General features: G+C 39.8%; 1 protein-coding gene across 1 annotated transcript; it reads left to right on the top strand.

Annotated features, from left to right (window-relative positions):
* The first annotated feature begins 5,896 nt into the window (after positions 1-5,896).
* On the top strand, positions 5,897-22,328 carry LOC143862469 (Nuclear transport factor 2 (NTF2) family protein). The gene is made up of 3 exons (XM_077373517.1): positions 5,897-6,656; positions 12,195-12,391; positions 21,763-22,328. Exons 1-3 carry the CDS (start codon positions 6,228-6,230, stop codon positions 22,004-22,006), a joined length of 870 nt encoding a protein of 289 aa, XP_077229632.1. The 5' UTR covers positions 5,897-6,227; the 3' UTR covers positions 22,007-22,328.
* Positions 22,329-23,521: the final 1,193 nt, after the last annotated feature.

Raw genomic sequence — 23,521 nt, 5'->3', positions numbered from 1 at the left:
CAAGCGTCTCAGATCCGGCGGATCTCCGGCAAATTTCTCCCTTCTTCGGTCAGTATCATCGGATTCCGTCGATTTTTACTACCTCCTGCAATGATTCCATCTCCGGCCAAGATCCGAGGTCTGCAAATCTGAAAGGAGAGAGGATCAAGCTGCTGATTTCAAATCTTTCCGAGCTTTGATCATTTTTTTTAAACTCGATTAGCAGTCCATGTAAGTAGTTTCTCTTGAATGTTTGTTTTTGTTCTTGAGTTTTATTTGGAGGCTTGAGTTGCTTGTGATTGTAGACACCCCGCTGATGTGTGGGGCCCTCTGATGTGGGGCCCGCTGCTGTGTGGGGCCCGCTGGTGTGTGGGGCCCGCTGATGTGTGGGGCCTGCTGGTGTGTGGGGCCCGCTGATGTGTGGGGCCTGCTGATGTGTGGGGCCCGCTGTGTGTGGGGCCCGTTGATGTGTGGGGCCCGCTGGTGTGGGGCCCGCTGACGTGTGGGGCCCGCTGACGTGTGGGGCCCGCTGTGTGTGGGGCCCGCTGTGTGTGGGACCCGCTGGTGTGGGACCCGCTGACGTGTGGGGCCGCTGACGTGTGGGGCCCGCTGTGTGTGGGACCCGTTTATGTGGGGCCCGCTGATGTGGGGCCCGTTTGTGTGGTTTTCTTCTTTTTTTTAGAGTCTGTCATAGAGAGTTTAGGATTCCGTCCTTCCATCTTTCAGAGTCAGTCTTCAGCATAGGAGTCAGTCCTTCAGTCTTTCAGGGGTCTGTCCTATCATCATAGGGGTTAGGATTCTGTCCATCCCCTCATCCAATCACGTGATTTTATTCACTCCTGCAAGGTATAGGATGCTGTCCAACCCTTGCAGAGTTGTTATTCTGTTCATCCCCCCCGCAAAGCATAGGATGCTGTCCAACCTTTGCGGGATATCAGGAGTCTGTCCTCCCCTTGTGATGATAGGATTTTGTCCTCTTGTGTCGAAAAATTCAAAAACATCTGAAAAATCAAAAATCTCAAAAATCTCGAGTCAGTAGAGTGTAGTTAGGAAAATCTGGTCCGAACTACGGATGGCTTGATCCCTAGCTGAGGGGTACGTAGGCAGCTCAGGCGTGCTGCTGGCACCCTGAGTTCAGTCACCATTTTTAGACACCATTTTTACACCCTTTCACCATTTTCAGTCACCATTTTTTGTAAATATTTCTCATAACTTTCACCATTTTTCATAACTTCAAAACCTCCAAAAAAATACAAAAAACTTCAAAACCTTTTCAAAAAGATCTTCCCCTAGAGTTAGGAGTCTGTCCTAGATATTTAGGGTGTTTTAGAGTTAGGAGTCGGTCTTGATTTGTATTGATGTGGTGTGTCCTGTCGTGTGAGTGTCCCTAGAGTTAGGAGGCCTCGAGTCGATCGGTCAGACACTTAGTCGAACCGATGGCTAGACTAGGAAGCATATAGTCAGCCCATGGTTTTCTTTATGTTGCACAGCCTAGATACACATAGGATGTAGGGCCCACCTGCATTAACTTAAGGCTAAACAACCTGCATTAGTTAGGACATATAGAGAGTCCTAAAAATCACAATCCACTTGAATTTAAGCAATCGCAGAAAAAGCTTTAAAAACTAGTCGAGTCTAGTTGATCGAGTCTAGGATAGCGGTCCTAGAGGTTTAGGCATTGTAGTTTAGCATAGGACACCGAACTACGTTGGCTCTGATTCTTCCCGAGGCCGGGATACGTAGTGCAGCTAGGATGGATGGCCATCCTGGTCCGAGTCAAGTCCTACATTAGAATTTTAGGATTTGTCTTGTTGAGTCGTGTGTTGCGTATTTTGCTGTGTTTTCTTATTTTCATGTACAGATCCTATACCTTTAGCTGTAGCATGCATGTGCTTGTCCACCAGAACTTAGACACCAATTAGGCATGTCACATATAATCTAACTATTCTTAGGCGACATATCTTTCATTTCTTTTGTGTGTGCTTCTTATTCATCTCCGAGACATGCATGATTAGCTAGACGTTATCTCGGAGATATTCGTTCCCATTTCACATGATTTTCTCCCAAAACTCTTCAAAATTAATAATAAATGGCATAAGAGACCAGGTGCTAGCACTTGGGCGAATTGGGGGCGCCTAATCCCTTCCCCATTCGTCATCAGGCACGAACCCTTTGTATCTCTGGTTATCTGTTGCGACAGAGCACATCATGGGATCCAGGGCCCACTTCCTTGGATGGCGACTCTTTCTTTGCTTAAGGTGCGTCTCGAATCCGGGCTAGTTCCCGAATCGAGAGGTATCTCACTTTACATCGCCGCTCATGCTGTGAGGGGCACTCTTTCGAGGGTTCCTTGGTGGGGCTCTCCTTCACGTGGATGATCTAGAGACTCGCGCGGGGGCCCGTCCCCTCACGCCCGTCCCGGATCTGGTTCCACACCGGGAATCTGACGTGGCATTAGGAAAAGAAATCCAGGGAAACTGTGTAGGAAGAGGTTTCCCGCGTCTGTTCACGTGCACAGGAACTGTGTAGGAAAAGGTTCCTGAGAAACTGCTTGCCAACCTTTTTTCACTAGTTTTCCCGGGAAAGCAAATCGGACCAAAATAGTGGGATTTGGTTTCCCACACTTGCGAGAAAAGAGACATTTCTACATCATTTTTGGCAATTTCCAAGTCATTATTTGACATTTTCCACCTAGGCTTGTTACTTTCTCAGAAAAGCAAGTGAACACCAGAATTCTGTCTTGTCAAGGAAAAAAGAGGTTGTTTTCCAGGGACTTGCTTTCCCGGGAACGCAAGTGAACAGAGCCAGGGAAAATGATAAATTCACACCCCCTATCCTCCATGGGCACCCCCCTTGTAGAGTATTGTCTGACTACTCTCTCGGTCTCTCCCTCTATGGAGGTGTGGTCTGAGGTAAAATGGGATACAAAATAAAAAAGGGAATGATATATCCCACCTCTTTTCTCTCTTGGGACAGCCCCTCATTCGTCCGATTCACCCCGCTTTGCCTCGAATAAAGGGAATGATGTCCATACAACTATGCTTCAATATTAGCACTAATTCAGTTTGTCTTTTCCCCCATTTCTTGTGTGAATTCTATTAAATTTGCGGGGATATCTTTGAGACCATTATCAACCTTTTGAGGAATTTGTACTCACAAATGCGTACAATAAGCTGATGAAAACTCAAACTTTCTTTTCATTTTGGGTCCGCTCTCTCAGGAGTTTTTTTTTAACTCCGAGACCTCGATTCTACTTTAGGGACTTTAAGACCTAGTCAAAATGGGGTGTCTACAGTACCATGTTAACTTACCAACTTCTCCAAATGTAATAACCGGTAAAAATATATATTAAAAATACTATGCAGAATTACTATGCAAATTACTATTCATAAGTACTATTCAGAATAAGACTATTCATAATTACTATTCACAGTAGGACCCACCAAGTACTATTCACAAGTAGGTCCCACATCAGCGGGTCCCACACAAGCGGGTCCCACACAAGTAGGACCCACACAAGTAGGTCCCACATCAGCGGGCCCCACACAAGTAGGTCCCACATCAGCGGGCTCCACACAAGCGGGTCCTACCACCAGCGGGACCAACGTCAGCTGGACCATAATAATATTCCACCGACGAAAAGAATAATCCACCGAACGAAAATAAATAATTAAATATTCCACCGAAAGAAAATAATACTTAAATAATATTAATCATGACGAAAATAATACTTAAATAATATTAATCATCTCACTGTTCACAAAAATAAAAATTTATCCTAATACTATTCACAAGCAACCGTTACTATTCTCGACAAATTTTATATTCATTATACTGTTACACGTAAAATTTAATATTCATTTCACTGTTACGTAGTTGACGAGAATAATAATTTAATAGTAAACAGTGCAAAATACTGTTGAGAGAAAAGGCTATAAATAGCCGAAGAGAAGAAGAAGAAAATGAGAGAAAGAAAAGAGAGGGAAGAAAGGGAAGAGAGGGAAGAAAGAGAAGAAAGGGAAGAAAGAGAAGAAAGAGAAGAGAGGGAAGAAGGAAATCCACTACCAAGTAAGTCTTTCTTTTAGAGTATGGATTTCATTATTGAGAATACTTCCGCTGCTCATAAAGAACATCAGGTGAATTTGTCAAATAGGTGTAACGGCTTGGTTCTGGAAATCGGGTCGTTACACCAAAAGCTTAAGCAATTGGAGAAAGGCATTATTTATGTTTTATACTTTAACAGTTGTCGCCGTTGAAATCTGACTTGGGTTGAGATGGTTCCGGTTTGCAACCTGTGTATACGAATCAGCAATGAATGTAAAGGCTGAGTTCTCTGGAGGTTCAACAAGCAACAAAATGGTTTCAAAATCCGTGCCTTAGACTTAGACCCTTGGCTCCCTTTATACAGTCTTAGTCAGTAGAGAAAGTTGCCTCTTGGGGCTCTTTCTTGATTGGCTGACGTTCCTAGAAATTCAAAATTTTAAATTTAGCTTTGTCGGCTGCTTTCTAGAGTCACAAATTAGGATTTTTAGGGCTTCCACATGAGTTACAAAGGTACTGTTTTACCCCAGTGTGTTTGGGACCGTGTGTGCCACATGGCTGTCTCCGGTTGGGCGCTGATTTTTACCCGTAATTTTTTTTTTTAAATAAGGGACAGTATATTGTACTAATTGTAGGGGATAAAATCGGCACTAGCCGTTGATGAACGACACGTGGCACCTCCGAGTAAATAGAAACCGACATACGGGAAAGATAATAAAATCTTATCATTTCCTTATAAATAGCAACGTTTACAGTTGATAAACCGCCTCTCAAAGAGGTAATACACCCTAAGGCGGTGGCTTTCCAAACTAAGGAGACCTATTGTTAGTAGCTTACTTGTACAGGAAAATAAGATATTTATCAAAAATAGATATAAACTTGTCTCTCGGGGAAGTCGACCAATCAGAAAAGACTCCTAAAAACAGTAAGATTCTAACTATCGTGGACTCTATTCTCTATAAAAGGGACCCCTCATCTTCATAATGGAACGGCGTTAGACTTTGATCCTCAATAAAGGCGTACGTAGGCAGCTTGGGAAGACCAGGTTCAGTCACAATCTTTCTCCATCGCCTTCGTTGGTAACACTTTTGAACTTCACCTACTTCCCTTCAATTATTCCTGTGATTCCGATTTCTAGTTTAGATATTGAAACATTGCTTACAGGAACACCTCTATCACTGCTAGATGGTGGTAAACGGATTTCGGCATCATCACTAATCATTAACAAATAATTATTTGGTGGGTCTGCTTTCACATGAAGATGTTTAAATTTGCTTGGTGGTGTGAGGACTGGAGGAGAACATGAAAAAATCATTGAAAAAAAAGTCAGATTAGCCCCAACATTCAACAATGTCTGCTCGGAGATTTTTGATTTTCTCCCTCATTACGAGCTCTGGTCTTATGTTTATTGCCTCTCTCCCTCATACTGACATCTATTGCCTCTTATTATTTTGATTTTCTCCTCCCTCCTCATTAACTCACCTTTCCCAACTGAGTTCACCAAATATTTCGTGGTTGGCCCAAATTTCCTAAACTTTAAACTCTTGTTTTTGGGTATGTAGAAATTATACCATTTATCGTCTGGGCCCACACGAAAGTCTACCAATCTGACGGTTGACATCATCAGATCCAATCTAAGACATATGGACGGTCTAAATCAACGGACTGTGTAGCTGCCTCTATGGGGTGCTGGGCAAGGGCAATTAACCCCATTGCCGTTACTTTTTATTGATCTAAAACACCTCTTAAAGTGTTAATGCTAAATAAAAACATAGTACCTGGGCCCACCTTGAATGCACGCACGCGTGAACGGTTACAAGATCACCTATATCAACAGATGATCCCATCTTGACCCGACTCTTAATTTTATAAACACACGCTTACGAGCTTTCCGTCTTGCCTCTCTCCCTCCCTTCTATTTTTGGGTACTCAAACCTGGCAACAGCGGTTACGCTCTGCAAAACCCTCCGATCCCAAAATTCGTCCCCACATATTTCCAGAATCTCACCGCGGAAAATAAAAGCGAAATAGAAACCCTAGAATCTCTTCTATCTCTCCCTCTACTCTTTCAAGCCCTAGAATCATTTCTCTCTTTCTCTCTACTGTTTCAAGCCCTAGTTTTTTTTTTCATTTTCACATGGAATCCTCTACAACCCTCCTTACCTTATCTAGAGTTTCATTTTCTTCAAGGTCTTGATGTCTTATAAATGGAGAACTCCTCTCGTTTCTCCGGCGATTTCTCTCTCGGCTGGCTCTTTGTAGCGGCTGTGGCTACCGTATTCTGTTGCTTGTGCGCGTTGTGGGCCCTCCGATCAAACCCTTGGAAGATTCTACGGAAATTGAGATCGAAAAACTCTGACATGGACGATCAGAAGAAGAAGGCCTGTGGTTGCACCTGCTCTTGCGATCCTCCTTACGCGAATGGAGAGAAGCATGATAGGGTTTTAGTTCCAGCGGCGGCGATGGTCATGGAGAGGCAGACGGGTGGTTCCATGATGGAGCAGTTGGTTCCAGAGATCACGACTCACGCTCTCAGTTATTTGGATCACCCTAGCCTCTGTAGCCTCTCCATGACCAATTCCTCAATGCAGAGGGTTGCGAATGATGATAACGCGTGGAAAGCACTCTATCGCAAGGTGCATTTCTTCTTCTGCTATTGGGATTTTCTTTTTTCTTTTTTTGGATCTTATTGATGCTTGTTCTTGCTTGGTGGTATGTTCTTAAATTCTGCCAAATGTACTCTGATACCAGTTGCATACTATTTCTGACAAAGCATATATGGAACTCATACAGTAATTGAAGTGGAAATTGATAACCTGGATGTTGGGAAAAGGAGAGCTCCAAATAGACTTATAGAGACTTATACAGTAATCGTCTCATATAGACTTTAAATGATGGCTTGGTTTCCTTCAGGATTCCTTTGTTTCATTAGTGAGGTGCATCCTTTTTTGCTAAGCTATTTTGCTTTGGTGCTGGTTATGATTCACGTTTTGTCACTCTGGATAAATTTCTTACCTCGTGCTAGTAGCCCAGTTATCATATATTGTGTATTTTATCATATTTGAGTTGTTATGTTGTGACACACACTTAAAATCTTTGAAAATACAAAGCATTACTGGATAAGTGGCAGTGAGAATTTAGTCCCAAATTGAAAAAGAATGGATAAGGGGCAGTGAGAATTTAGTTCTCGTCAGAACTAAGTGTCTTTGAACCTGAATTTTGATGGTTTGAATCTTAGCAATTTGGGCCTGGCTAGAGTTGGAGGTCTTATTTATTTATTTACTTATTTTTTGAATGATAAGTTGGCGGTCTTATTAGGAGCTCAAGTAATGTGGTTATTGGGCATTATCTGGACCGATTATACTCAAAGATTTTAATGAAGCAGAGGTTCAAGCTCTTTTTCGGGGTATCTGACTGGCGTATAAGAGTTTGTTGACTAGTCTCATCATTGAGGGAGATTCTCTCAATGTGATCAGGTCAAGCGGGTGAGAGGTGTTGGATTTGCTTGGAGATTCGTGGGTGCTATAGAGGAGATCTGTGAGGCGATCGACGGCCACGGTAATAGCGAGGCAAATCAGTGCGGTTGGTGGGGGTGATAGGAAAGAGATGATGATTTTAGACTTCTGCCCCCCTTGATGGCTTGATGCTTCTTGCATTGTTTTTTTGGGTGGGAGTGATGGATGCGCGGGGCACACCCTTCTTTGTAGTCGATAGTTTTTTTTTTTTCTTTTTTGGTTTTTTGTTGTTTAGTTTTCCTTTGTTTTTCTGGACCGCCTTGGTCTTGGGTTGTTTTTTTGGCTGGTTTTAATGTGTCTTCTATTAAATAAAACCAATTCTTATTTTTCCCGTGTAAGCAAATGATAGACTATTTTTATTTCCTCAAAAATTCTTGATTTTTTTAACACATCAAGGAGTTTGAAATAACTCATAAGAAATAAGGGAAGACCTGATTCATTCCATATTTTGTTGCAAAATCACAAAAAATGTGGGAACGAGTATTCTTGGTTTGGTTGGAACGTAGCATTTTCTGAACACCAAATTATACCTTGAATCAGTATAAAATGAATTGATTAGAGCACATCCTTACCAATAAGACCAGGCATCTCTAGTTTGTATCCATTTCAATTTTCAATGCCTTTATGGGTCACTGATGCTCCTTCCAACTTGAAATTTGTATCTGGTATCCCATCTTATTGTTAGTTTCAGTGTGTTCATCAGAATCTCATTGACATCATATTCTCCCTCGTGCTTCTTCCTCAAGTTATTCTCATAGGATGCCATGTTCGCTTCGTCACATCTTCTAATGAACATTGTCTACTGAAACATCACCATCCGCACCAATTGTTATGCTATGAACCTACTGATGCACTTCCAAAGAGAGAAGGTTTCTCTCACAATATTTTAGCATCCTTTGAACTCTATCACCAGTGTTGTAGTTGCTTTCTGTAAGTGGGCTTGAAGAGATGGTCACTAGTTATTTTAAATGCATCTTCACCACACAACACTCCATGGTGTACGGCATGTACAACACATCTTCATGGGCTATGCGAGAACTTGATGCCATATACTATGTTCTTTGAAAGGGTTCTGTTTCCTCAATTGCTTCTTACTTTAAATATATGCAATCAAGAAAAGAAGCTCATAAAACCTAAGACTGAGTATCCCATCTTGTGCTATAAATAGAAATAATACTTTTGACTTCTATGTTTATAGTTGTTACCATCAATGTCTAAAAACACGGACACGGAAGAGTACTTGGCCAAGGTAAAAAGGAGTTCGCTAATGAGGGTATCAAGTATGTGATTCCTGAGGTTAAAGCTGCTTATGAGGGTATCAAGCATTTGGATAGGAGGGTCCTCGATTCATCCATTGTGGAGGGTGATTCTTTAAATGTTATTAGATGGCTTCGGGGATCTGCTAAGCCCCCATGGAGATTTTGGTCTATATTCGATGAGATTGATGACTTAGTTGGTGGGTCATCCATTGTCTTTCGGCACGTGCGCAGATCAGCAAACGGTGAAGCGGATTGTTTTTCCAGGGAGGGTGTTGAGAGGGAGGAGCTGGAAGTCTTTGATTTCCTCCCTCCTTGAGGGTGCTTGTATTTTTCGCTTTTTGTTTTTTCTGTTTGTTTGTTGCTTTTTTGTTCTCCTTGGTCCTTTCTTTGGGTGACCTCCTTGGTCCTCCCTTTTATATATATGATTGCCTTTCCAAAAAAAAAAAAAGGAGTTCGCTAATCAATGATTTACATGGTCATTTTTCATTAATTTAGGCGAGTAAAAGGAGTTTTTGATGGACTTGGTAGGGAAAAAACTGAACTTAGATGAGAACTCAGCCAAGGTATACCTTAGTTGACTTAGGTGAATTGATGATTGACTGGTGGAGTTTTTAGACTGCACTTACCATAGTCTTCAATTATAAACGATCTTTTGGAATAGGAATTTAGGAATTTTGGTATATTTGCCTGGTACCTTGACCTATAATCTTGCATCTTGCTCTTTATGCTTCACATACTCCCCCAGTGAACCTTTAAACTAACAATAGTTTTATTGGATTTGTTACCATATCCATCCCAAGTTCTTTGGACCCTCAAATGTCTCCCAATAGTATTCCCACTACCAAATGCTTTTGGTGTCTATAGTTTTACATTCATCTTCATTTACAAGTCTTTAGTTGGGGGATTGAGGCATGTGGTTTGCATGTAGTTAGTTAGATGCTTGGGTGGCACATGATCACTCAGATTGCTGCATAATATCCATTGGGATGTCCCTACAGAATGTTAGAAAGTAATAACGGGCATTGGGCATATTAGTTCACCAAGCTGTTGATTTGAAATATTATTATTATTTTTTTCCGGTAACCAAGATGATAACTAATTGGGAGTTTTTCGCTGATGTGTAGATTCCTTGTCCCATTCCACAACATATCCTCCGTTTTTATTTTTTGAACTCCCTCCCTACACCAAATCATTTACATAAGAAAATTGTTGGCCGTGAATATGGACGGTTGATTCTTTGTTTTTAAACCGTCTATTCAATATATACTAATCAGAGGGTCAGAATCGTTCATTGTGCATTGAGAGTTAAATTGATGCATGGCCCATCCATTTCAAGGCTTAAGAGATGAATGGTTTGGATCATAGAGTAAGTGGGCCTCACTCGTAAAACCGTAAAAAAGGATGGAGTGCTGTGGTTGAAAAAAGGTGTGCTAATATCATCTCCTTTTTATTTGGATGAAAATTGCTTAAAAAAGTCACTTTTATTCTCCTTCCTAGAAGACTTTTATTTGGCCCTCACTTTTACGCTCTTTCATTAACACGATCCTATCTGTTGATCTGAATAGAATATCTTGATCGGATGATTTGGGCCCTTGATCCAGAAATCATTGACATTCCTCGTTTAGGGGTTTGACCATTAAAAGCTAAACCGCTGATTTTTGTGATCTATATTTGAATGCTACAAGCTCAACGGTATTAAAGCCTTCTGATTTCATATTTTGAGAATTGATTTTGATTCTAAAACTGAATCGAAATTACCCCTCTGGATTGCAGAACCACTGCACTGAGAGAGAGAGAGAGAGAGAGAGAGAGAGAGAGAGAGAGAGAGAGAGAGAGAGAGAGAGAGAGAGAGAGAGAGAGAGAGAGAGAGAGAGAGAGAGAGAGGTTTTTCATTTCCAAACTTCTCAAGAGAATCTGCAATCCAAACGTGCCTTGAGATGCAGAGTTGGTGAGACGTCTTATTCCCTGGTTTCTGGGGAGGGTTTTTCATTCCCAAACTTCTCAAGAGAATTCTGCAATCCAAACGTGCCTTGAGATGCAGAGTTGGTGAGACATCTTATTCCCTGGTTTCTGGGGAGGGTTTTTCATTTCCAAACTTCTCAAGAGAATTCTGCAATCCAAACGTGCCTTGAGATGCGGAGTTGGTGAGACGTCTTATTCCCTGGTTTCTGGTTAGTCTAAAATGAGAGGAATTTATGATTCTTCTCATGAACTTTTTTGCAGCATGAGAAAGTTATTTGTGTACATCATTATTGAGGTCTTCTTACACGTTTTTAAGTTGGAGTGTTTTAAAGCTATTCCTTTAAATGTTTTAATTCATAAATAGTTTAGGTGCCTGTAGGGAGATGCAAAGGGAAAAAAGGATATTTTGGTGGGCCTCCCACTGGATATTTGAATTTAAATTCTGATATAAGGAGTAAAGTAATCAGTGATGGCCACGATGATACTAGGAAAGCAGGTTATGGCGTTGTTAATTCTGATTTCTCAGGTGTCATTATTTTTATTTCTGCAGGCTCTCTTGGCTATTCTCACGTTATAGAAGCAGAAGTTAAAGTGGTATGGAGGGTTTGCAATTTTTCCCCCATCTTAAGTGTGGATGGAAAGTGGTTCTATTGTCTATGCTATTCATTGACTGAAGAGTGAGGCTTGTCCTCCTTGGCGATTCTTTAGTTATTTCAGAGAATGCAAGCTTTGTCAAGAAATTTTGAAGTTTGTTTTCATTCTCGTATATATACCGTGAAGGAAATCTTTCGGAGGATTGATTAGCAGACTTTGAAATACTTTGTAACAATGTAGTCATATGGATTTGTGTGACCTTTCATGGATTTATTTTCATTGGTTGGAAGCCTGGCTGTATGGCCTTTTTTTTCTCTCTCGTAATTTCGGGCCGGATCTGTTTGGTTGTTGACTACCTTCCCTTGTATCTTGCTTCATCTGTTGTAATAAAAAAAGTTCATTTATTCAACAATAAAAAGCAAGTAAATGATGTTGTGAACCTTTCTGGACAAAATCACCATCAACGATCATTTCCAAGGATAATGGTTGGAAACTTGGAACAATTTCCTAATGTTCCCTATATATTGCTTGCATATTTTGTTGCTTCAAATTCTTTTATTATATATTCACAAGTTATACGCTCAGAATTGGTAATGTTTAAACTTTTCAAAAAAAGTTCACGCTTAGTATTGATAGTGTTTTGTTTTTTCTGTAATTTGTTTGTTTTCTTTATGAGCTCATGTCTGCAAAATAATGTTATATGAGTTTGTAAGAGCTTTTAAATATCGGTGTCTTGTTGCGTATGGAAGTCATAAGGAATTCCTCAACTTAGCACTTGAACTTTTTGGATGCTCAGAATATTGACTACTGTTTCTTTGCCTTGTTATCCTTTGTTTCCTCTCAGGACTTCACGGTGGAACAGGATAGTATTACTCCACTTAACGGATGGAAGTCGTATTATGCAGCCACCAAAGCTATTTTGAAAATTAATGCAGAATTCTATGACATAATCAGAGAAAGATCACTCAATGGAATGAGTGGCCATTGGCTTCATGCAGATTATGTGAAGTGTGTTCATGGATCTGGAGAGCTTTTTATGGGGTATGGCATGATTTTGACTTCCTTAAAACTATTACTCTGCATAAAGTTAAAATAATGAAAATATTTTTAACTACCTCATTTTACATGTTGGATTCTCATATTGCTATAAATCAACATAATTAAGCATCAAAGTCTATTATACTGTGTGGTTTCTAGGTTTCGGACAAGTAAAAGCTTTTGTAGATACCATGCTGTAAATTGGGTTTTATTTTTGCATCTCTCTCTTTGCCTTTCTTTGTGGAGGAAGGCATGACAGCTATGAGATATCATGACAGCTATTTATTGGGGTTGAGCATCTAGCTCAGCTGGTAAAGACTTTGTTCTTTCACCCTGAGGGTCAGGTGTTCAATCCCAGCTTACCCACCTAAAAAAAATGAAAGCTATTTATTTGTGCCATATACGTTAGACTATTTTGGCGTCTCCAAACATTCATATGGTTGCATTGTAGTCGTGAGATTGACGTGAACTCGGCTACAATCTTTGACCTTACATATTGAACTGATTGAAGATGCTACTATGATGAAGGTCTAGGACGTTGTAGGCCTGGTTCTGTGCACTTAAACCATTTTATATGCCTATCCTGTTAAAGTCTATGCAATCAAAATATTGAATTCAACATGGTTTTGAGGTTTTTCCATATTTCCCCAAGCATGTAACGGTTAGAGAGATATGGTGAAAGAGCTTATGTTTTGAATAGATTGGAGATTCAACCTATTATTATGTTTTGATTAATCTAGTTTGGGAATGCATGTTGCGTTTTAATTTGAGTTAGAACTCGTGAAATTGTTGTAGTCTCAAAGAAGTTACACATTTAGTCTGTTGGAAAGTAAGAAGTTTTGTTTGGGGAATGATGTGTTATGTAGAAAAGATAAAGAATCTGCAACCATCTTTTCATCTATTTCAAGGTGGCAAGAAAAATAAGCGTGACTCTTGGTTTAGTTTCTATTGGGTTTGAATCGTATTGTCTTCTTTTGGAGGAATAAAGAGATCTTTGAAAGTTCTTTGGACTATGATCCCTTGTGCGATGGCTTGGGTTCTTTAGATAGAGAGAAATCAAATGACATGCGAAGATGTTGGACTAGCCAGTGAGAGAACCATTTATGACATAAAAGCCTTAATCTTTTTTGGATGCAGTGCACGGAGAGTTCTTGAATATCATGGCTCAAGATGGAGAGAGGTCATACGCAGGAGGATGTATGAGAAGAAAAGACCAAAGTGGATGCAGCTGCCACGTCTACCTTTGTAATGAATTTTGATGGTTGTTCTTTTGGAAATCTTGGCCTGATGGGAATAGCCAAATTGGTTAAAGATGATAAAAGATGAAGTTGTGAAAGCCTTCTTCGTCTAGTCAGCTTCACTGATCCTAATGAATCTGGGGTGTGTGCTCTCCTTGCCGGCATTCAAGTATCCGAAGCTGATTTCGTAGGGAAATTATGGGTGAAAGGCGGCTCGGCAAATGCCATATTATGGATGCTTTGTCATGAGTTTTTATATGATGAGCGGCCTTAGGAAGCATTATTTTTTGTACGGAATGCAAATCACCTTTCAAACCCCATCCTATGGTTGAAGTTTTAAAATTTGATGATTGCCTTTAAAAAATAAACAAAGAGACATCTGCTACATACGTACAATCAGCAGAGACATATTCTGATATGAGAAGACGAAAAAAGGCTTTTCTTTGCAATGGCAGATGTGCTGTCATCTATCTTTCTCTCTCCGCACCTTCAAGGATAAAATCACCCCACTCTATTCTACAACGGGGTTCGTAGTTCTTCATCTCTGAGCAAGCTCTACATACGTACAAAACAGCACCACACGGTCGTTCAAGGATGTGTAAGCAAACATTGTAGTTCATCTCTGAGCAAGCTCACACAACAACACCTAGTCCTTTCTAATACCCATCACCACATGACAAAAAAAATTAAAAATTGAAGAAGAGGTCTCAAGATAGTGAAACATACAGTAGATGGAAGACATGTTGAAATGTCCATAGAGAGAGAAAGAGAGAGGCTATTGGCAACAAAATCGCCCAAAAAAAAGGCCAAGGAGAGAGCTTTGCGTTTTTGCTTTTCTTCAGGGTAGAAGAAATGTTGGAGAGAGAGAGAGAGAGAGAGAGAGAGAGAGAGAGAGAGAGAGAGAGAGAGAGAGAGAGAGAGAGAGATGACGTCACATCTGTCATTGCAGAGAAAAGCCTTTTGTTTCTCTTCTCATGTCAGAAGATCTCTTTGCTGTGCTGATTGTACGTATGTAGCTTTGTTTATTTTTTAAAGGCAATCTTCATCTTTTAAAACCTCAACCATAGGATGGGGTTTGAACGGTGATTTGCATTCCGTACAAAAAATAATGCTTCCTAAGGCCACTCATCATATAAAAACTCGCTTTGTCATATTACAGGGTATTTAGATGCTAGTGCATTTTGTTGATAAGATCTTAAATCTATGTAGGGTTTATATGTTTCGTTAGTCATGTATTGTGAGCGACCAATGATGTAGACTTGCCGGTGGAATAGGGCATTCATTGAATTGTTCTAGCTTTGGGGCAATCTCTGCCCTTTTTTGTACTTTTGCTCATTTTCCTTTCTAATAGAATTTCTATTATCTTTCAATAAAATAAATAAATTTCAATTCTGACATTTCTTTTTGATCTCTTTTTGCTTGTCTTGTATGAAAAGATTCTAAGATTTGATAACTGTCATGTATAATTAAAGCACTTGTTCTTCATTGATTCTGATGAAGTCTTTGTTGATTTTGTTACATTTTTAATATTAGGTGGAGAAGTTTGGGCTAAAATTTTTGAAATCAAGTGCTAAATAAAATTGACGAGATCTGCCCCCGACCATCGCGGTCGTGGGGTCCTGTTTCTTTTCTATTAATAAAATTACCGTCATTCAAAAAAAAAGTTGACGAAATTCATATTACAAGCATTACAAACATCAAGATAAAACTCCTTATTAAACACAAAAGGGTGTGCAAGTCAAAGAAAATAAGGGGTCTTGGATTGGGTAATCTAAAGATAAGAAACAGAGTTTTATTGGTAAGTGTTTATGGAGGTATGGAGAACCAAAAAGATGTCTTATGGTACAAAAATCATTGGGGTTAATTATGGGTCAGGGAAATGGGAGATTAAGGTTCAGGGGCATGGTGGTCCGTTTGCTTTTCGTAGGATTTGTTTTAGTATAAGATTAGGTTTAGGAATAGGGATTAGATTTTGGGTGGACATTTGGCTACCGGAGTCTCTGTTGTGCCATGCCTTTATGGACTTATGCCGTCTATTGAACTATAGTGGGAGAGGATTTCTGTTTTTTGTTTTAAGAGAAGGGGGATAGGAGTATAATATGTTCCTAGATCTAGGAGGAATGCCAAACTATATAGATCTAATATCTCGAATAACCTGATAAATCTACTTTTTAAGCCCATACCAAGGTCCACGGATGATAAGATGGATGTTCTTGTGAGGGAGGGTATGGGAAGATCGAAACATGGCATTGGGAACTTGCTCCCATTGTAATCAATTAGTGGTTTGCTGTTTTGGGTTGTTTATCATGGAACAGCTTGTCTCATTCTGGTCCTTTTATTTATGTTTCTGTAGTTTCTCTTGATTGAATGCTATTTGTTCTTATCTGTCAAGAAAAAAGGGAGGGAAAAAAGAAGAAGATTACAAGCATCTGGGATGCAGTAGGGTAAATGCTTTCACTTGGTGCTTACCCATCTGTTGCCAAGCATTATTTTATTACAGTTAAAACATATGAGGTTTCAAGAGAAATGAAACTAGTGCATTAGTAGAGAATTAGAAGGTGAAACTTGAAAATTTGTCCCTGCCATCTTGTCTGTTTTTTACTTCTTGATATGCTCAACTGACATGTCAGAACTCATATCAATTGATTTTAGCTTGATTTTATTGTCTATTCAGTTATTTTACTCGTTGGAAGGTATTCCTGGTTTATACGGATGTAGAGTTTTGGATTTCCGTTTTAGATAAATAAAAAATTTTCCTATTTTGTGCACCCAGGAAATTGTCCTTGCTCGAATTTATTCTGAAAATGTCAGACCTTCTGAGTTCTCATATTAGGTAGTGGAGCCTTCCCACACAAGGACTGAAAAATGAGGTATAACACGGCTCACAAAAACTGAAGAGGAAATAAACCGCAAATGGAATAATTTAAAGGCTCTGAAAATCAGACCAATGTAAACAAAATAATCATTCAGAGAATTCATCTCCCTTGGTGCTGCCTATTGCCCTTATCGGTAAAACCTTTCATAGCTCCCGTGTAATTACTGTCATACTAAACTTAGGAACTGGATACTCTAAAACAAATAGACAGCTTTATGTTTCTGAGTTAAACTCAGAAACACTCAACCCTTAAAACATAACGTGAATCAACTTAAGCCCTTAAGTAACTCTGAGGAATCCTAATTGCACCAGCTATTCTTGTTTGGGTGTCCATGTCCTCCAATCACCCTCAAAATTCCTAATGAAGACCTGTTTTGCTGGATTTATTTCATCTTATGCAGGTTGTAGGCCATGCAGTCATCTCAAGTTGAAATCCATCTAGAAATTTTCAGAAAATTCCTAAAAAATAAACAAAAAATCCACCTTTAAAAATGGCAAGCCATCATTTTTTTTTGAATGGCTGCAAGCCATCAGTTTTATCCTTTCCTGATATGTTGGGGACCCCTTCTGACATCAGCATGTGAGACTAACATCGTACTGACACCAGAAGTATGCCCTCCCTTTAGTTTCAACTTCTCTTCTTTCCATTTTTCTTCCTGCTGAAATGTCTTACCTGTTCGTGGAGTAAGTTGAGACAGAATTTCTGCATCAAATGATTGTATCCATCATTGTGGTTCCCAAAATTGTTCTGCAAAAGTTGTAGAAGTCTGCTATTTTTTCTTATCATGCCAAGACACAATTGATTGGGCTTGGAATTTTCAGCCATTCATTCAGAGGGGTTTGGATGTAGTTAAAAACTTAAAATTAGTTCTGATGAAAATGATTTCAATGGAAATCGATTTTAGATTGTTCGGGTGACTCGATTCATGCGGAAATCTATTTTACTAGTGATAAGTTTTACACAAACATCCACTAGATACAATCGAAGCCGAAAACTTCCGAAATTGATTTATGAGAGATTCACTTCAATTTATCACACCCTATATCTCATTCATCAATGCCTCCTCCTTTGGCTTCAACCTCCATCGCTTCTCCTTCACCTCCCTCGGCTCAAGCTCCGTCGCCACTCCGATCCCCGCCCCCCCCCCCCCCCCCCCCCCACGATTGTAGATGGAGACGGCTGATTAGTGCGTCTGTTTTTGGTGTCGTGGACTGCACCCGCTGCTCTGTTGTGACCAATTTTGCCTCCTCACCCAGTGCCGTCAACTCCGCCCTTGCTGCCGATCTTGGCCTCCATCTCGTCCACAATGACGCCATGTGCACCTAATAAGTTGTCGACCTAATCATGTCACTCCCCTTTGCCCTGCTCCGCCTCACTCCCCTTTGCCCTGCTCCGCCGCACTCATATTCTCTTTAAGTAAAACTTTTCTGCCGTTGGATGGCTCAGCTCGTTGCAATTGCTTTAACACGGGATGTGTCGATTTAGGAAACCTCAGACCCGTGCTTGAGATCACCTGCAGATCTGCTACTGTACTCGATGGTCTCTCCCTTTGGATTCCTTCTCTGGTTCTACGCATTCAAACAGGGTAAATTGATTTTCCCTGAAATCGGTTCCCTTTTAATTTGATCCCCCATGCATTTGATTTTCCCCTGAAATCGATTTCAGTACAGCCAAACAGCCTCTCATGCATAAGATTTTCTTAGCATGGCAATAGGCTTTTCATTGCTCTTGACTCTTTAGCTTTGCAAAGATAATGTCTATCGAGCTGGTTTTACCTTCAATATACAATGTCCGTGATTACACTAATTTGAAAAACCAAGAGTAATGCGTATTTTCTTTTTAAAAAAGTAAAGCTGTTGGCTGATTTTCCATACAAAAATCACCATAAAATAAGTTGATTAAGAAAACATCATTTTATGGAAAATGATCGTATGATTCCCGACCAGCTTGGTTGGAGATGTGCAAACATCAAAAAATTATCTTATAATCCTTTTTGTTGTTTATTTATTGGGGAACTGATATTTCCTCCCCCTTTCCAGCACTTCAATCCCTTTTTTTTTTCTTATTATGAAGACTAGAAAATGGAGCAGAAATGCTGGAAAAGAGGGTGGAAAATCCTTTTCCTTATTTATTTTAGTTTTGGCATTATTGTAGAAAATTTGATCTGGTTGACTATGATATTGTGTTAAATTGATGATATTGTGTTAAATTGATGATATTGTGGGAGGCCGTGGGAGGTCCGTGGGAGGCCGAATGTGGAGGCCGTGGGAGGTCGTGGGTTAACGGATATAGCAATGGAGAGGATGGTGGAAGAATCAGACTTGTTGCCGGATTCAATGGGGTCCACCGGAGCTTGGTGGTGGTGCAAGGTGGAGGCCGTCGGAGATCGAGGGGTAAAGATGACTATCGTGCAGACGTGCACGGTTAGGTGCGCATAATAGCCCTAGGTCTTCGAGCGGGACTTTTGAAAATTGAAATCACCAGCTGGAACAAGGTGAAGAAATCGGTGTGGCATGCCGGACACGCATCATGACTTGTTGGGGCCCACAAATATGGCACTTTTTGGTTGGATTCGATACAAGATAGGCTATTGGGTAATGTAATGGGGAATGGAGATGCGTAGCATATAACAGATATGTAAGCTATGTAGTGGCACTACTTTTGTAGCCGGTGAGGGGACAACTTGTCCCTTATTTGACACTTTGGAATAATAAATGTCAATTTTCAAAAAAAAAAAATGATGATGAATATGAACTTAACTTTTATAATAATTAATAATATCAGTTCGGGATTTTGAAAGAGTGCTGAATTCCACATCAGCGTTGCCTTTTATTTTCATAGAAAACAATACCATTGTTGCATATACCATTTCAAAAAAAAAAATCCATTATTTCAGTTAATACCTGGAAATTCCTTAGCTTGTCTCATGGACATTTTCTAACTTCCTGTCTGGGCTTAGGACCCTAGACTACCTCCCTATGTCTAAATCCCAAATCTTTAGACTCTTCTAGTTTGGAGTCAACCCTTTGTTATAGTAAAAAGAAGAAGAAAAATCACAAGATGAAGTTTACTGGAAAAAGTGGGCACTAGTGAATGTAAGTTGCAGTTGGCAGCTAGTAGTTTCAATAGGATATGCAGAGTGGAGACAGGTCCCTTGTTGTGATTTCAGTTTGGGATCAACCAGCTGAGAACTTGGTATGGTCTTGTATTAGGTCCTGTTCGTTTCAGATTTCGACAACCGATGGTGAGGGGGCACCTAATACAAGACCATACCATGCTTCTCAGCTGGTTGATCCCAATCTGAAATCACAACAAGGGACCTGTCTCCACTCTGCATATCCTATTGAAGTCACAACAAGGGCCTTAGAAGTAGAAGCATAGAAACTTCCGCCTTTTGGCCACCTCTGTCCTCAGCAGACACACATGCACACACGAGTTTTCCAATTTTAATCGGCCACCATGTGTACAAATGGTCTACTTTGGTGGATGGTCAGTTTCAGGTAATCCATCGGTATCTTTTCCCTTCATGAGGTGATCTTGGAGTTACATCTGCAAGGGTTTCATCTAGATATGTTTCTTATTCATATTTTTAGACACTGAATTTTCTCTCTTTGTGCAAGCAACCTTACAAGGTTTCATCAATGAAGGTTGTTTGCTTAATCTTGTCGGTTTGAATGACCTGGTGTCTGTCTTTGTTGGTGCTCCCTATTTGTGGAGAGCATTTTTTGAAAACTTGAAACTCCCAACTTTATTACTCTGTGACTTGAGTTTGAGTCTTGAGTTGTCTTGAATCTCAGTTGAGTACCCAATTGAATCTATTGAGTTTATGCTAAAAATTTGTAAAAAGAACAAAGAGAAAAGATCAGTTTGACTATTAAAGTGAAAAGCTCTGCTGGTTATATGTTCGAGTTAGACAAAAGTCATAAAAGTAAATGAAATGTCTAGAATCTGAAGTTTAAGAGCCTTATTCACGAATGTAAACTCTTTAGTTTCCTATATCCCAATGATTTTTACTGACAGAAATCATAACTAATAAAAATGTAACTATAGTGCATTTTTTTTTGAACTGGTGTAACTATAGTGCATTAGAGTTGACAGTTACCATTCACAAAAATTGAAAAAGAAGACTTAATCAGAAAAACTTGAAATGGCAAGATGGTGATTGTCAGCATCAATAGTAAAGGGCATATCTTCCACCTATATTGACGTACACACTTGTCCGACTCTAAACATCATCATGCCAGCTATTTGAAACTATCGAAATATTGGGTTTTGTTTTTCAGGTAGTGATGTTATGTTTGATGACACGGGGTTTTTTTAACTTCTGACAATCCTTTTGGTCATGGTTCACTGTTTTGTGTAATGTTGTATGAATATGGTTTTTCATTATATATGTAATTTGTTACAATTATATGTATGTCTATTGATTCCATTCAAAAAAATATATGTACGTATTTTGATGAAAGTTTCATAGATTTAGATTCGGCAGAAATGCTTTTCACGTGTAAAGAGATCTCTGCTCACACCCTTAAATGTCAAAGTCCAATGGAGGCTTGGATGTTTGATACACAAAGATCACATAAACTTGCTCCACATGTCATCTGCCTGAGCTGCATCAGCATGGGCAAATAGGACTATTCCATGTGGACAAGATTGTGTTTTCTTGATTTAAAGTCCTGCATGAATTTAATTGAATGTTTCGGAGGAAAACATTGAGCTTTGAACCTTTGAAGCTCAGAGTAAGAAATTTTTACTGACTAAAGCTCTGTACCTTTAAACTTGTCTCTAATTTTGAAGGCACGTTATTTTCTACATATATCAAAACAGCACTTCTAGAGTGCTACCTTTGAATGCCCTGCTCTGCAGAATAGAAAACAGGTTTAGGACGAGACTCCTAAATGAGTTTTGGAAAATATCTGATTTGCCAATCCCTATGTTGTGCAGAGCTGAGCATCTTCTATTCGCAGGGATAAAGCTTTTCCTCTCCAGGGACCTTCCTCCACTCTTAAAACTATTCAATTGCTTCATAACAACCTATGTAAGAATTTTATGAACTATAGGAGATGGAGGGTACCTAAACAGGGTTGGGGGTGGGTCTGCTGGGCAGGAGTGCTTAAATATGATTCTTCGATAAAATGTGAAAAATTGATACCATTGTTTAAATTTAGTTTAGTTGTATCAAAGATTATAGTAGTGCGTGTTTTTTTTTTTTTTTTTTTTTTTGAACTAAGCTTTCAACAATGGCTGTTCTTTTGTGCAGGTACGATGCGGTTATGGAGAGTTGGGAGCTCGCGTTCAACTGGGGCCACGGCGTTGCCTTTCAGATTAGAGATGTGCATGCCCGTGTGCTAACCGACATGGCCTGGGTTACCATGAAAACCTCAGGGCCGTTCCATGTGACCAACATCTATGAGTTCCACAATGGGAGGTGGTACATGGTTCATCATCACAGCTCTGTAATGCTCCCAGATGGAGAGGTGGACCACCATAACATTTTGGGGTAAAAGAAAAAAAGGAGAGAATGAAAAGATTATCATTCTGATTCTCCTATGGAACCTCATCTCTATATTTACTCCAACCTTTACTGTTGGGTTTTGTTCTTCTCCTTACTGCTCTGCCTCTCCTTTGAAGAAAGTGGGCAAGTCGTATAGATTTTTTATTTTGTTTCATTTTTTCTTTCTTTTGCTTTCTTTTATGAACACGAATCAGAATTGAAGGTCTCTCTAGAGCTTTGTATAGATAGAGAAATGAGTGTGGTTATTTACAGAAAATGGAAGATTTTGGAGGCCTGTGATGGATCTCTCTAGTTAGTGCTATTGATTTTAACCTGTGTTATAGAATTAGTACTGATTGATAAATGGAATGGTGGGGGAAGTAGTGGAATAACTCAATACCTGAAGCAAGCATGTTTGGAAATGGCTACAAAAACACCCCACATGTTTGATGTTAATACCCCAAAGATGCTAATACCCCAAAGATGGGCCATTTCACATTTGTTTGCACTATTGATCTTGTAAGAATTTCCCTCAATGTTCTCTCTCTATTTCTTTTTGGTTGATTTGGCTGCAAAATAAACTCTTTTTCCTGGAAAATGATATTAATAATCTCGCTTCTAAACTTTTCAGACAGTTTCGCTTTTATCATCCATCCAATATACCATAGTTTGGGCGTCCCATGTGAAAAAATGACTAAAAATTAGGATTGGTGGACACTCATAGATTTGGCAATCCTCCGGCATGTTAATTATTATTGAATTTGCATCAATTTACTAACATATCGGCCAGACAGACTTAGGTGTCATTCCTAATTTTAAGGGTACCTTACGCGCCCCGCTCACCCCCCACCCAGAAAAAAGAAGGGAAAATTACACTTACACCAACTGTAGTTTCTGACACATACACTTCTAACCTTGCATTTCAAAACGTGACAAGTACCACCCTGAAGTTTTAATTTGATTTAACGACACCCCATCCGTCAACGAGGCGTCTGTTTAGCCCGACGGAATTACAAAAAACTAACCATGGTTGGTATTTTGATGCCGGAAATACCCTCGTCTTTGCGTTGAAGAATTGAAACATGCGAGGGTTTTTACTATAAGCATGAAAACTCGCTGAAATGTCCTCCTCTGTGCGTTGAAGAGATCAAAGCTTCTTTTTTTTTTGAAAAATCAGTACCTCCGTTCGCCGGATTAGGGTAGGATTAGGTTATGGTTTCCATTTTCCCTAACTTTGTTTCTTCATTCGAAGAGGCATTTGGGCATTTGTTTAGGATTAGGGTTTCCATTTTCCCCAACTTCGTTTCTTCCTTCCAACAATGGCATCCATAGGCTCCTCTTGGTCAATTCAGCCGATTACAAACTGTCATTGCGGCCAAAGAGCACCCCTCAGAACGTCATGGACGAGTAATAATTTTGGGAGAAGGTTTTTGGGGTGCTCTGGGTTTGAGGTGATGAAAGTTGTTATTGGTTTTTTTTTCATCTTTTTCTTTGTCATCCCTAAATGTTCTTTGTTTTCAGATGG

This window comes from Tasmannia lanceolata, unplaced genomic scaffold (genome assembly GCF_043159265.1).
Source record: "Tasmannia lanceolata isolate RefF3 unplaced genomic scaffold, GAP_Taslan_0.1 ptg000037l, whole genome shotgun sequence".
Taxonomy (NCBI): Eukaryota; Viridiplantae; Streptophyta; class Magnoliopsida; order Canellales; family Winteraceae; genus Tasmannia; species Tasmannia lanceolata.
Note: the sequence above shows the minus strand (reverse complement) of the source record. Positions and strands in the feature narration are given on the sequence as shown.